This window comes from Symphodus melops (assembly GCF_947650265.1).
Source record: "Symphodus melops genome assembly, chromosome: 11".
Lineage (NCBI taxonomy): Eukaryota > Metazoa > Chordata > Actinopteri > Labriformes > Labridae > Symphodus > Symphodus melops.
In genome coordinates this window covers 14425586-14438020 of record NC_136701.1, presented here as the reverse complement: position 1 = coordinate 14438020, position 12435 = coordinate 14425586, and the positions used below count along the sequence as shown (strand labels likewise).

General features: G+C 36.0%; 2 protein-coding genes across 3 annotated transcripts; both read left to right on the top strand.

The window, feature by feature from the left end:
• Positions 1-145: 145 nt before the first annotated feature.
• LOC306832191 (cytokine receptor common subunit gamma-like) lies at positions 146-12061 on the top strand (the record flags this gene model as incomplete). 2 transcript variants are annotated; one of them, XM_079356652.1, is made up of 8 exons in its annotated part: positions 146-209; positions 6621-6711; positions 7822-7994; positions 8334-8467; positions 8579-8744; positions 9173-9275; positions 9466-9526; positions 10217-12061. In XM_079356652.1, the coding sequence occupies 8 exons, from the start codon at positions 146-148 to the stop codon at positions 10430-10432; spliced, it is 1008 nt and encodes a 335-aa protein (XP_079212778.1). In that variant the 3' UTR covers positions 10433-12061. The 2 variants fall into 2 exon arrangements, with proteins under 2 accessions (XP_079212778.1, XP_079212777.1); XM_079356651.1 differs by lacking the exon at positions 146-209 and adding an exon at positions 6079-6150.
• LOC306832192 (cytokine receptor common subunit gamma-like) lies at positions 496-2692 on the top strand. The gene is made up of 5 exons (XM_079356653.1): positions 496-532; positions 870-1042; positions 1380-1513; positions 1625-1790; positions 2554-2692. Exons 2-5 carry the CDS (start codon positions 958-960, stop codon positions 2562-2564), a joined length of 396 nt encoding a protein of 131 aa, XP_079212779.1. The 5' UTR covers positions 496-532; positions 870-957; the 3' UTR covers positions 2565-2692.
• Positions 12062-12435: the final 374 nt, after the last annotated feature.

Sequence of the window (12435 nt, the reverse complement as noted above, 5' to 3'; positions counted from 1 at the left end):
TTTTTGTTTGTTGGAATTATGTGTTTATCTGTATAAACTAACAGCAGTGAGGTGACAAGGAGCTAAGAGGGAAATGAAAACATGACTCGTCAATGCTCAGCTATAAAAGCAAATGGCTCAGTCTGTTTCTGTAGAAAGTGCCACAATGTCAACTCAACTGCTTCTGCTTCTCTGTCTGACAGCACATGTATTTACCAAACAACTGCCCGGTAAGAATACAGCCTGACTATTCTTTAAATCTTATGGTACGAGTAGGTATATTTATATTTTAAGGGCTTTTCTAATTTTTGTACATCAAAGTCTGAATATTTTATCTAAATCTTTCCACGTTTGAGGGGATTTTACTGTAATCTTCACAACTCTCTTCTTCTTCTTCTATTTCCTGATTTTTATTCTGCGCTTTGCTGTTTTTATGGGGGAACAGACCGCTATCAGTACTGCCAGTTGTGAAGTTCAAATGTTCAATCCTCATGATTCTTGTTGTGTTTTACAAGCTCGGGACTCCACAGAGCAATTACACATTCTATGGCTGGTTCGTATTTGTGACAGCATGCCAAACTAAACCGAACCCCGTAGACCTTGTGCTAAATAAGCTTTAAGACATCAGAGATCTACTGGTCATAACAGAAGTGTTTGTTGTTCCTCAAGTTGAAATTAAAAGCATTACCTTTTGTGTCACCTTCAAACCTTGACCGAATCAGTGAAAGTTACACTTCTTTTAGAAGGAAATATGTGAATTTAATCTTGTCCTATGGTGTAGCATTTTTTTAACATTTCTAACTTATCCTGACCTCATGATGGAGTGATTCTCTATCAAATCTCACCATGTTATGTATGCATATTTCACTTTATGTTGATTTCTTTTGCAGGTTTCACAATGAGAAACAAGCTATTTGCACAAGTTATTTGTCAGAAGAAGGCATAAATATTGGATGCAATCTACCGCACACTAGCCTAATGACAAGCAGGTTCTTAACATTTCATACCAGACTCAAGGATGGCAACAACAGGCGCTCTCAGGAGCATGAGCTTCGAAATAAAGGTATGTCTTCTTTTACTCAAGTGCAACACAAAAATGTCAGACAATATTTACAAAACTAAAGCTGTGAAGGCATATATATTCAATGACTTTGAAAATGAAATTTGGATTTAAAACACACAATAGAAACACTACACAAGAAAATGTTATTACAGGTTTTATTTTTCATGAGAAATTGTGTTTCAGTGCCAAAAATGTTTTGAAAATCTTGAAAACTTTGATCTCTCTTTGAAATAAAAAAATTGAATTACATTTTGACATTGACACGTTGAAAATTAAAAACACATTGGCACCTTGTCATCATGGTCTGTCTCTAATAAAAGTCATCTGTCATCTGCAGTCATTTTATATCCGCCCACCAACCTGACTGTCCAAATTGAGTCAGATTTGAATCTGTGGCTCTACTGGAACCAGACAAAGACAGGCTGCATGGAAAGCGAAGTTCGCTATAGGATCAATAACAAGGAGTGGGATGTATGTACAACTGACTCTTCAATGAGTTCTCCTTCTTTTCATGACATGTTTGATTGTCCGTTGGCCTTTGCTGACCCTTCTCCTTCATAAACTCTTCATTATTGTCCACAGACAACTACAGTCAACATTGGGAAGCAGAATTACTGCATCAACTTGCCCTGCAATAATTGCCGGTATGAGGTGCAAGTCCGAAGCAGAATTGGAGACAGCTGTGCACAGTCTGAGTCCTGGAGTAACTGGAGTGAGCCTGTGGTCTGGGGGTTTAACAACAGCACAGGTAAACATGCAACACATATGCTGTAAAAAGGTTTTATAATGTATAATAACTTAAAGAAGCCTGAACTGACATAATGAAGCTGTCACCGAATTCTACAAGCAAACAACAACATCACTAAGTCTCAGGCAGAGAGCAAAGATGTTGACATGTTTTTGCTCAAATTAAATGTTTTGATAAACATTTGGTTTTGACAAAATACTCTTTTTTAATCCTTAAAACAAACCAAATAGATGAATGAGTTTGCAAGCTTGTTTGTAATTGTAATAAGATGGCCAGTAGGTCTACAGGTCATTATGAGTTAATTAGGTATGGTTTGTCATTTTCACAGGCTTAGTTTACAATTCAACATCAGTTATTAATAAGCACAAAACAAAGATAATGTCTGAACAATGTTTTTGAACTGTAAATGTAAACTGGACTTGATTTTGATGCTTAAAAGTGAAAAGTGTCAAGTTATTTAATGGAAAGATTTTAAACTTGAAAGGATTCAATGTGAGTACAAAGAGTCATGGTCATCAATTCAACAGCTGTTTAAATATTTCAGCATCTGATCGACCAACACAGACAATGATACCTTAACACTGTAGACTAAACACAAAGCTTGTGGATATGATGTATATTTTATTCTATTGTATGGCCCTGTTAGAATAATATCTTCACTTCTCAGTGTAGGGTTCGGGTCACATTTGGTGTATATAATAAGCTTCAAAGTTATGTCACTCTTTGACGGCATGCATTGAATCCTTATTTTCTTCTTCCGAAGGATTGGTTTGAGTACACCCTCGTCTCCCAATCTGACAGTGAGAGCTCTGTCAGCTCCACCTCCTCTGTCACCACCGACAAATACGACTGCTCAGTCCTCATCTCTGCAGATGAGCCTGATCCTGCTCCCCTTCCAGCTCCAGAGTTCTAGTCTCATCCAAGGAGGCTGAGCAGATCTCTGATAAGGGGGCATCTTAGAATTTATTAAACTTTACAATCAAGATGTAATTATTCTGACACATTTGCTTCATGACTGCAAAGATTTCAAAAGACCGTGAAGGGTTAGGGCCATGAGACATATTTCAATTCAAAAAACATTATTTGTCTCCAGGGGGCAATTCAAAAATAAATTTGAGGTTGCACATAAAATTTACGGAAGCCCCTCCCAGAATCCATGAGGAGAAACAAGATATCTGTTTTAAGGAATATAAATAATGGGTTTTTTTTTATTATCGCACACAATGAAACTTTCACTATTTTCAGGAAAAGTTCAACCTATAACTTGAAAATGGCTTGCTCCAGGCCCAATGTGAATATAAAATTGTGTTCATGGTCAAAATGTGATTAATAAAATGTCTGTATAATAAGCCAATCATCTCTTTTTCCAGTCAAACTAGCTGCTGTGTAAACCTCCTTCCTGTATTTTTCCTTATTCTTTTAGAGGCTCCATAAATATAGACTACATGTATTTGTGTATAAACATATCTTGTATTCACTTTTTAACTGCACTGCTTAACCCTTTAGATTTTAGGACAGTTTCTACTGACTTAAAGATTTCATTTTGAATTGTCTATAATTATTGATTATTATTAAACAGTTTTGACTTAACCTAGCCTGTATTTAGACAACCAATTCTGTATTTTATAAACGGATATTTATGTGTCAGGATACTGAAAATGATTGGCTAGAATCTAAATGATGAAACGTTCAGAAGATAAATAAGTGAGAATATAAAACGGACTCCTCTTCGTCAGACTCTTTTTAATCCCAGCTCATCACAGAGCGACTCTTTACAAACTCACTGATGTTCATCCTCTGTTTAAATGTCCGACGCTCCGTTTAGCGTCTTTTTAATGTCCGTCTTTTTTCCGGTATTAAACTCTGCTCATGTTGACAAGTTTCACTGAAGTCTGATCCGCTGCAGCGTCCAATCAGTGAGTGATATACGAGAAGGGGGCGTGTCTGTCAGTGAAAAGACTTCCGTGAAGTCAGCTCTCGTGTCTCCTCGGTCATCGCTCCTCGGATCAGCCTCCTCGCTCCTCGATCCTCTCTCCTCTCTCCTCCGTTCGCTATTAGAGCTTTGGGACGATCCTCAACATGGCGGCTTTGGAACTACTTCCGGTTCGGCCGAGGACCGAGGACCGAGAAGACTGCAAATAACGAAAGTGAGACGTACCCAATGACTGCATAAGCCCTCCTAAGAGGCAGCCAGGGTCTTGCCTGACAATTCCTTGAGAATAAAGCCATTTTGACCAGACTCCGAATTCTGTTCTTTTTGGCCAAGTATAGGTTCCCAAATTATACAATACTAAAGCTTATAAGAAGGACTCAAATAAAACTTATATAAAAGAGAATCCATGAGGAAAACAGAAACAAAGTAAACGAGGGATTGATTTTTAAATGGGATTTTTTCTGAAATAAATTACAATAGACTCAACCTACAATCACATTTGACTCACATGTTAACATCAGCCTACATGATAGTTGTGTCAACAGATCTGAGTGTACAGCAAAAACTTTCTTCTCATCTAAATTTATGTAATGTTACTTCCTGACAAAATATATTACCATGTTCATTTCAGCACATTTTGCACTACTTACCACACTCTGTTGTCTTATGTTGTTCTGTATTAGTCTTAGTTCATTTGTGTGTTGTTTCATTTTTAGTTGTGTGAGCATACGTGGCCAATAAGGCTGATTCTGATATATGGGGCATTTCAATCTGTATAATGAAGCTCTAGCACAAAGACAGTCAGGAAGAGTGAAGTGATTCACGATCAGGTCTTTCTCATTCCCCATTTCTTTTTTGCATGAGCACTCACTCACTGTCCTTCTCAAGCTGTCAATTTTAGACTGTGATTGGGTTATTAGCTGTCTGGTCAGCGGTACTCATCTTGCCAATGGCTCTGTGTTCTTCCCTTTTTTCAGCCTATCATTGATCTGTTCCCCTTTTAAATTTGATTCTTTCTCTGCCCTGTAGTTCCTTCATGCTTATATTTCATGCGCCCCTCCACCTCCCCATCACCGCCATCTTCATCAGCAGAATCATCATCCATCAATTCTTCATCCCACTCGGTCTCATCAAATCATCAGCTTCACCACCAGGGTCTGGACTTCATGGGTGGATTTATTCTAATGATGTTCAGAACTTCATTCTTCAACACATTAACCACCCAATGGAGTCCAAAGACTTTCTGTCAAGTCACATTTTCATATTATTCATTGTCAATATTTTTTTAAATATCACAGGACTCTCCTGATTGAAGTGTATTGTTTTTCGAACATATCAACATTTTTTTATTTTTTTTTTAAGTGGTTTAATTTATCATGCTATGGTTTGATATTGTTACCTTCATTTAACCAACAAAATAAAGTTTTCGGTATAAAATCTCTTTATTAATGGTGATTGTCAAATGTATGTGTAGGTGAAAGATTTAGAGGACTGTGACGCACAGAGAGTCAGTTAGCCAAACACACACACAAAAAAAAAAAACCCCGGGTAAGGTTAACTGGAAATAAGATGTGCTGATTGATAAAGTGTTCGAGGTAAAGCAAAAAGTTAAACTTTAATTTCTGACAGTTGTCAAAGGGTCATTGGATTTTTTTATGGTACCTGATGGAAAAACATTTCCAATACACTAAATTTAGTGAAGAAGGTTTTCCGGTACATGAAAATACAGGTAGTCAGTAAGTCTTAATTTAGACTTGTTTACAATTTTTTTGGTTTTGTACTAATGTATCGAGATGTAGATCCCCTCAGAAATAGTTTCCTCTGACAGGAAACCCACAAAGACAAGGCGGATTCTGTTAAACAGCACACACAGAACCTGTCTAACAAATCTCCTTTCACTTTTGTGCTCTGAAAAATTTTAAATATTTACAACACATTCTCAAGATCAATACTTTAATTTCACTTTATTTTTTTGTTGGTATTATGTGTTTATCTGTAAGCTATCCTGACATCATCGAAAATGCGGAGAAATGAAATAAAATGATTTTTGACGGTTAAATAAAGTTTTAATGAATGAGTGAAAAAATATCTGCTATATCATGAAAAGCCCACATTTTAGAGCTTTAGTTTCTTGTAACAATAGTGCCACAATGTTATGAAGACATTCCGATGTTTCTGATAGATGTTAAACTGTCTACGTTTGGTATTCCATTTTAGCCATTCAACATCATTTTTAATGATTGTGATCTTTATGTGGCCTCATATGTTGCTTCCTGACAGGAAACCAACAGCAGTGAGGTGACAAGCGGAAGTCAGCTATAGAAGTAGACATTGCGCATCCTGTTTCTTTAGAATGTTCCACGATGTCAATTCAACTGCTTCTGCTTCTCTGTCTGACAGAACATGTGTTTACCAAACAACTGCCCGGTAAGAATACAGCCTGACTATTCTTTAAATCTTTCTGATTATGGTAGGAGTAGGTATATATATTTTTAAGGGCTTTTATAATTTTTTACATCAAAGTCTGAATATTTTATCTAAATCTTTCCACGTTTGAGGGGATATTACTGTAATCTTCACAACTCTCCTAAACTCAAAATAACACAATTATTGAGGTGGAAACAGCCAAACTGTCTTCAAAAGAAAGTCTTATACTATCAATTATCACATGAGTTTTAACATTTGACGAAACTGTTTCTCGTAAAGACCATACTTTCGATCTGAATCCTCTTTCATCAACTTCTGTTTCCTGATTTTTATTCTGCGCTTTGCTGTTTTTATGGGGAAGCAGACTGCTATCAGTACTGCCAGTTGTGAAGTTCAATATAAATGTTCAATCCTCATGATTCTTGTTGTGTTTTCCTCTGTCTTTCTCCTCTCTCTGGTGTCTCTGACAGATGTGGACTGTGTGGTGATGCATCTCAAATATGTTCAGTGTTTCTGGAACAAGCTCGGGACTCCACAGAGCAATTACACATTCTATGGCTGGTTCGTATTTGTGACAGCATGCCAAACTAAACCTAGACAAAAAAATCAAACTGGGGGGGAAATTTTCAACTCTTGTTAAAGATAAAATTCCTGATAATTCACTTTTACAATTACTTAAAAATTACAAAAAATTAAAAATAATCAACGTAGGTAAATAGCACAGCATAGTTTGACCTACAGTGTGTTAAGGAACCTTGTACAACCTTGTACAAGCTTTAATCAACGTTAGTCCAGCGGTTATGAAGCGCCCCCCCATGTACAGGGGCTAGTCCTCGTCACAAGTGACCGTGGGTTTGAATTCCAATGTCATCGCTCAATCATTAATCATCCAATATGTAAATGTGGTGCTCCGTTATAATAACTAAACAAAAGAAGATTTTAATTTACTTGTATTAGATGGCTGTCAATGCTATTTAAAGAGTTTTGAGTTAGTTGTAAAAAGGACTGACATTTCTACTGATGCCTCTTGATAACTTACAAATTCAATAGAGGCCATCAGGAGAAGACTGATACGTTTTTAAGGCCTGGGAGGAAGGGTTGAACAACAGCCACATGCATTCATTTTAAAAAGAGAGATATGTTTGGTTGCCAACAGACGGCTGGATTAAATGGTTTGTTTTTAAAACAAGATACAACCCACATTTGTAGGGAACAAATTCAGTAAAGAAATCAGTCATCTTGCTTTTCTATAGGCGACAGCCGCCAGGATAAACACTAAAACTTAAAGATACTTACATAAGCTTTATTTTAATCAAATTTTTATCTTCTGGCATTGTGGCTCAAACTAAATCAACATTTTTAAAGTTTCTGTCTCAGGATTCTGATTTAAGACATCAGAGATCATAACAGAAGTGTTTGTTGTTCCTCAAGCTGAAATTAAAAGCATTACCTTTTGTGTCACCTTCAAACCTTGACCGAATCAGTGAAAGTTACACTTCTTATAGAAGGAAATATGTGAAATATGTATTTAATCTTGTCCTATGGTGTAGCATTTTATGTGAACTTTTTTTAACATTTCTAACTTATCCTGACCTCATGATGGAGTGATTCTCTATCAAATCTCACCATGTTATGTATGCATATTTCACTTTATGTTGATTTCTTTTGCAGGTTTCACAATGAGAAACAAGCTATTTGCACAAGTTATTTGTCAGAAGAAGGCATAAATATTGGATGCAATCTACCGCACACTAGCCTAATGACAAGCAGGTTCTTAACATTTCATACCAGACTCAAGGATGGCAACAACAGGCGCTCTCAGGAGCATGAGCTTCGAAACAAAGGTATGTCTTCTTTTACTCAAGTGCAACACAAAAATGTCAGACAATATTTACAAAACTAAAGCTATGAAGGCATATGTATTCAATGACTTTGAAAATGAAATTTGGATTTAAAACACACAATAGAAACACTACACAAGAAAATGTTATTACAGGTTTTATTTTTCATGAGAAATTGTGTTTCAGTGCCCAAAAAGTTTTGAAAATCTTGAAAACTTTGATCTCACTTTGAAATAAAAAAATTGAATTACATTTTGACATTGACACGTTGAAAATTAAAAACACATTGACACCTTGTCATCACGGTCTCTTTCTCTAATAAATGTCATCTGTCATCTGCAGTCATTGTATATCCACCCACCAACCTGACTGTCCAAATTGAGTCAGATTTGAATCTGTGGCTCTACTGGAACCAGACAAATACAGGTTGCATGGAAAGCGAAGTTCGCTATAGGATCAATAACAAGGAGTGGGATGTATGTACAACTGACTCTTCAATAAGTTCTCCTTCTTTTCATGACATGTTTGATTGTCCGTTGGCCTTTGCTGACCCTTCTCCTTCATAAACTCTTCATTATTGTCCACAGACAACTACAGTCAACATTGGGAAGCAGAATTACTGCATCAACTTGCCCTGCAATAATTGCCGGTATGAGGTGCAAGTCCGAAGCAGAATTGGAGACAACTGTGCACAGTCTGAGTCCTGGAGTAACTGGAGTGAGCCTGTGGTCTGGGGGTTTAACAACAGCACAGGTAAACATGCAACAGATATGCTGTAAAAAGGCTTTATAATGTATAATAACTTAAAGAAGATTGAACTGACATAATGAAGATGGGTTTTGACAAACATTTGACAAAATGCCCTTTTTTTAATCTTTAAAACAAACCAAATAGATGAATGAGTTTTCAAGCTTGATTGTAATTTAAGGGTCAATAGTTCTTACCCTCTAAAAAAATATTGAAGTTCCCTGAGGACTTTATGTTTGTTTGACAAAAGAAACCTTTATCTTTGAAACCGTTTGTTTTGACCTGTAGACCGACTGGCCATCTTATCTTACTTAAACTAAAACACAATGGATTTAACATAACATGTGAAAGCGCACAGACCTGCTCCTCTGCATGCACATATAGTAAAGGTGTAGATTTGACAAAATAATCATAACCCCCTCCCCCCCTCACAGACAAGGACCAGATCAATTCAGTGAAAGTGTGGACTCCAGTGCTTATTGTGGTGGGCTCCATCACCATCATCTTATTGGTCATGATGTTGCTGCATCATGAAAGGTGGGTTCACTAAGACGTAGGTCATGTGTATATGTGTAGATGGTGAAAGTTATGGCGTTATTGTTCTCTGACCTTCTCAGTTTTTCATGCATTCAGTTGGTATGGCCGTTAGTCCTTTCTATCTTATTAAATTAAAAGGATAAAACACAAAATGGAGAAAGATATGAAAATGACTCTATCCTCTTTCCAGGCTCAGAATCATCCTCATCCCCCTCGTTCCCAAGCCATCCCTGATTCCTCGCGACATTGAGGTTGGTGTTATCAAAAGCTTTGTGCAGTTCTTCCTGAGCTGATGTGTGATCAAACCTCATCTTAAAGAATTCAAAACGAAAGAGTAGATTACCTAGAAAGCACTATACACCGGTGCAGGCAGATACTATATTTGAGACTGTGCTTCAGTGTGCTAAATAATGACATTAGCATGTTAACAAGCTGAAAATATAAACACTTATATAAGAAGCTGATCAGGTATGTGGTTTGTCATTTCCACTGGCTTAGTTTACAATTCAACATCAGTTATTAATAAGCACAAAACATAACATAAAGATAACGTTTGAACAATGTTTTTGAACTGTAAATGTAAACTGGACTTGATTTTGATACTTAAAAGTGAAAAGTGTCAAGTTATTTTATGGAAAGGTTTTAAACTTGGAAGGATTCAATGTGAGTACAAAGAGTCATGGTCATCAATTCAACAGCTGTTTAAATATTTCAGCATCTGATCGACCAACACAGACAATGATACCTTAACACTGTAGACTAAACACAAAGCTTGTGAATATGATGTGTAACTTATTCTATTGTATGGCCCTGTTAGAATAATATCTTCACTTCTAAGACTTCTCAGAGTATGGGTCGGGTCACATTTGGTGTATATAATTAGCTTCAAAGTTTTGTCAAGATGTGACAGCATACATTGAATCCTTATTTTCTTTTTCAAGGATTGGTTTGAACACTCTAAAGGCCTGAAAGACAGTTTTAAGCCAAACTACAATGAGCGTGCCTGTACCGTCCGGGAGTACACCCACGTCTCCCAGTCTGACAGCGAGAGCTCTGTCAGCTCCACCTCCTCTGTCACCACCGACCAATACGACTGCTCAGTCCTCATCTCTGCAGATGAGCTTGATCCTGCTCCCCTTCCAGCTCCAGAGTTCTAGTCTCATCCAAGGAGGCTGAGCAGATCTCTGATGAAGAGGCATCAAAGCATTTACTTCAGGATTGAGTCTCAAACTTTACAATCCAGATATAATTATTCTGACACATCTGCTTTAGGACTGCAAATATTTCAAAAGACTTTTTGGTAGGGTTAGGGCCAAGAGACATATATTTTGGCTTGTACATAAACTTTCTCTAAGCCCCAACCAAAATCAGAATCCATGATTTAAGGAATATAAATAATGTTTTCAATCTGAAAATAAGCCGTATTTAGATTCCTGTATTTCAGGCCCATTTTTTAAAGATCATACAGAATGAGATCTTCACTAGTTTCTGGAAAATGTTTGACTTTTTTAAAAGTTACTTTCAACCTATAACTAGAAAGTTGCTAGCTCCAGACCCAAAGTGAATAAACAATTGTGTTTCAGGTCAAAATGTGGTTAATAAAATGTCAATGTAACCATTGCATGCACAATGATGTATTAGTGCCTGTGACAAGATATGAGGCAAATACACAGTCATTTTTGCACAGTAGGATGAAAAAATGTTTTATATTGTCAAAGATATACTTATTAAGTCAATATTAAGCAGATTACTTTAGTAAGAGTCTTTAAAAACTGTTCATAGTTTCTAATGAAGATTTAGATATAATTAAAGGTTATTCACATGCTGGTTAAAAATCACAATTTCAAATCAGGTGTCAATGGTATTTATGAACTTTGGGGTTGCAAATTCAGAAAATATAAGGCATAGAGTGTGAAAGGCCTCAATAGCTTATCATAATGTATTACCTTGTACTTCATGGCTTATAAGAAACCTATTAAATCTCAATAAATTATCATTACTGAAACATAACCGAACAAGAATAAATGCCTGCCAACGTCAATTTTTAAAGACCTGGCAACTATTATAAGGTTTTTAAGATCAAATGGTCATTTGTGAAAACCATCATGTAATAATAAGGAAATTTTCTATAATAAACCCCAAAAGTGTCCTTTTTAAAATGACACCAAAAAGTCACAACTCCAGATGAAATACTGATCCATTATCTACCAGTCCTCTTTTATAACATGTTTCATACCTTTGATGTTACCAAGCTTATACCTTACAAATATATGACAGGCCTCATTGTGTCTTTGTTATGTATATACAAAAATAGATGTAATAGCCAACATTTAATTGTGGCTTGGCTAGCCTTTATCGTCTGTATCGTATGTTTTGCCATTCGGCCTAGCTGTTGTGTAAACCTCATTCTTTCACTTTTCATATTTTTTATAGGCTCAATGACTATAGATTGTTTGTATTCACTTTTAAACTGCACAGCTTAACCCTCCTATTATTGTTGGGTTATTTTTTTTGCTTCAAATTTGATTACTTTTCCTAATTTAATGGGAACAACGAGGTAAACATAAAGTTATCATTATGATATGTTTTCAATGTCCTGTACACATATTGTATACATCAGTGTATTTGGGGTCCATTTGACCCCAGGCTGTTTTAGCCCCCTTATGTGGTGTTCAAATTGTCCCGTTTCATATTTACATAAAAGAAAAAGTGATACAAGAATAAATGCTTTCAACAACTTAAATTTTATGGCTTTAGCTTATTAAAATCCTTTTACATTTTTGAAATTGTGGTTTGTTTTTTTCTTGGGGTCACATTGACATCATCATACACGTGACTTTTCTTGATAATATAGTTTTTTTTTTATTCCAAATGTTATAGATAACAAAAAAAAAATGTAAGCCATGAAAATATTAAAAGATATGCTTTTCAATTTTACGTGGAACAGTGAGATTTGATCATGATCTGCATATTTCTCGTGTTCTGAATGTATAATGGTGGAGGGGGTTGTTTTATCTAAAAGGTTATTTATAAATAGGTAGTCAACAAACAACGAAAAAGTACCTGACATATAAATTTGGGTTACACTGTTTATTAGAATTAGAATCAGGTTTATTGGCCTGGTATGTTTAACACACAAGGAATCTAACTTCAGTAGACT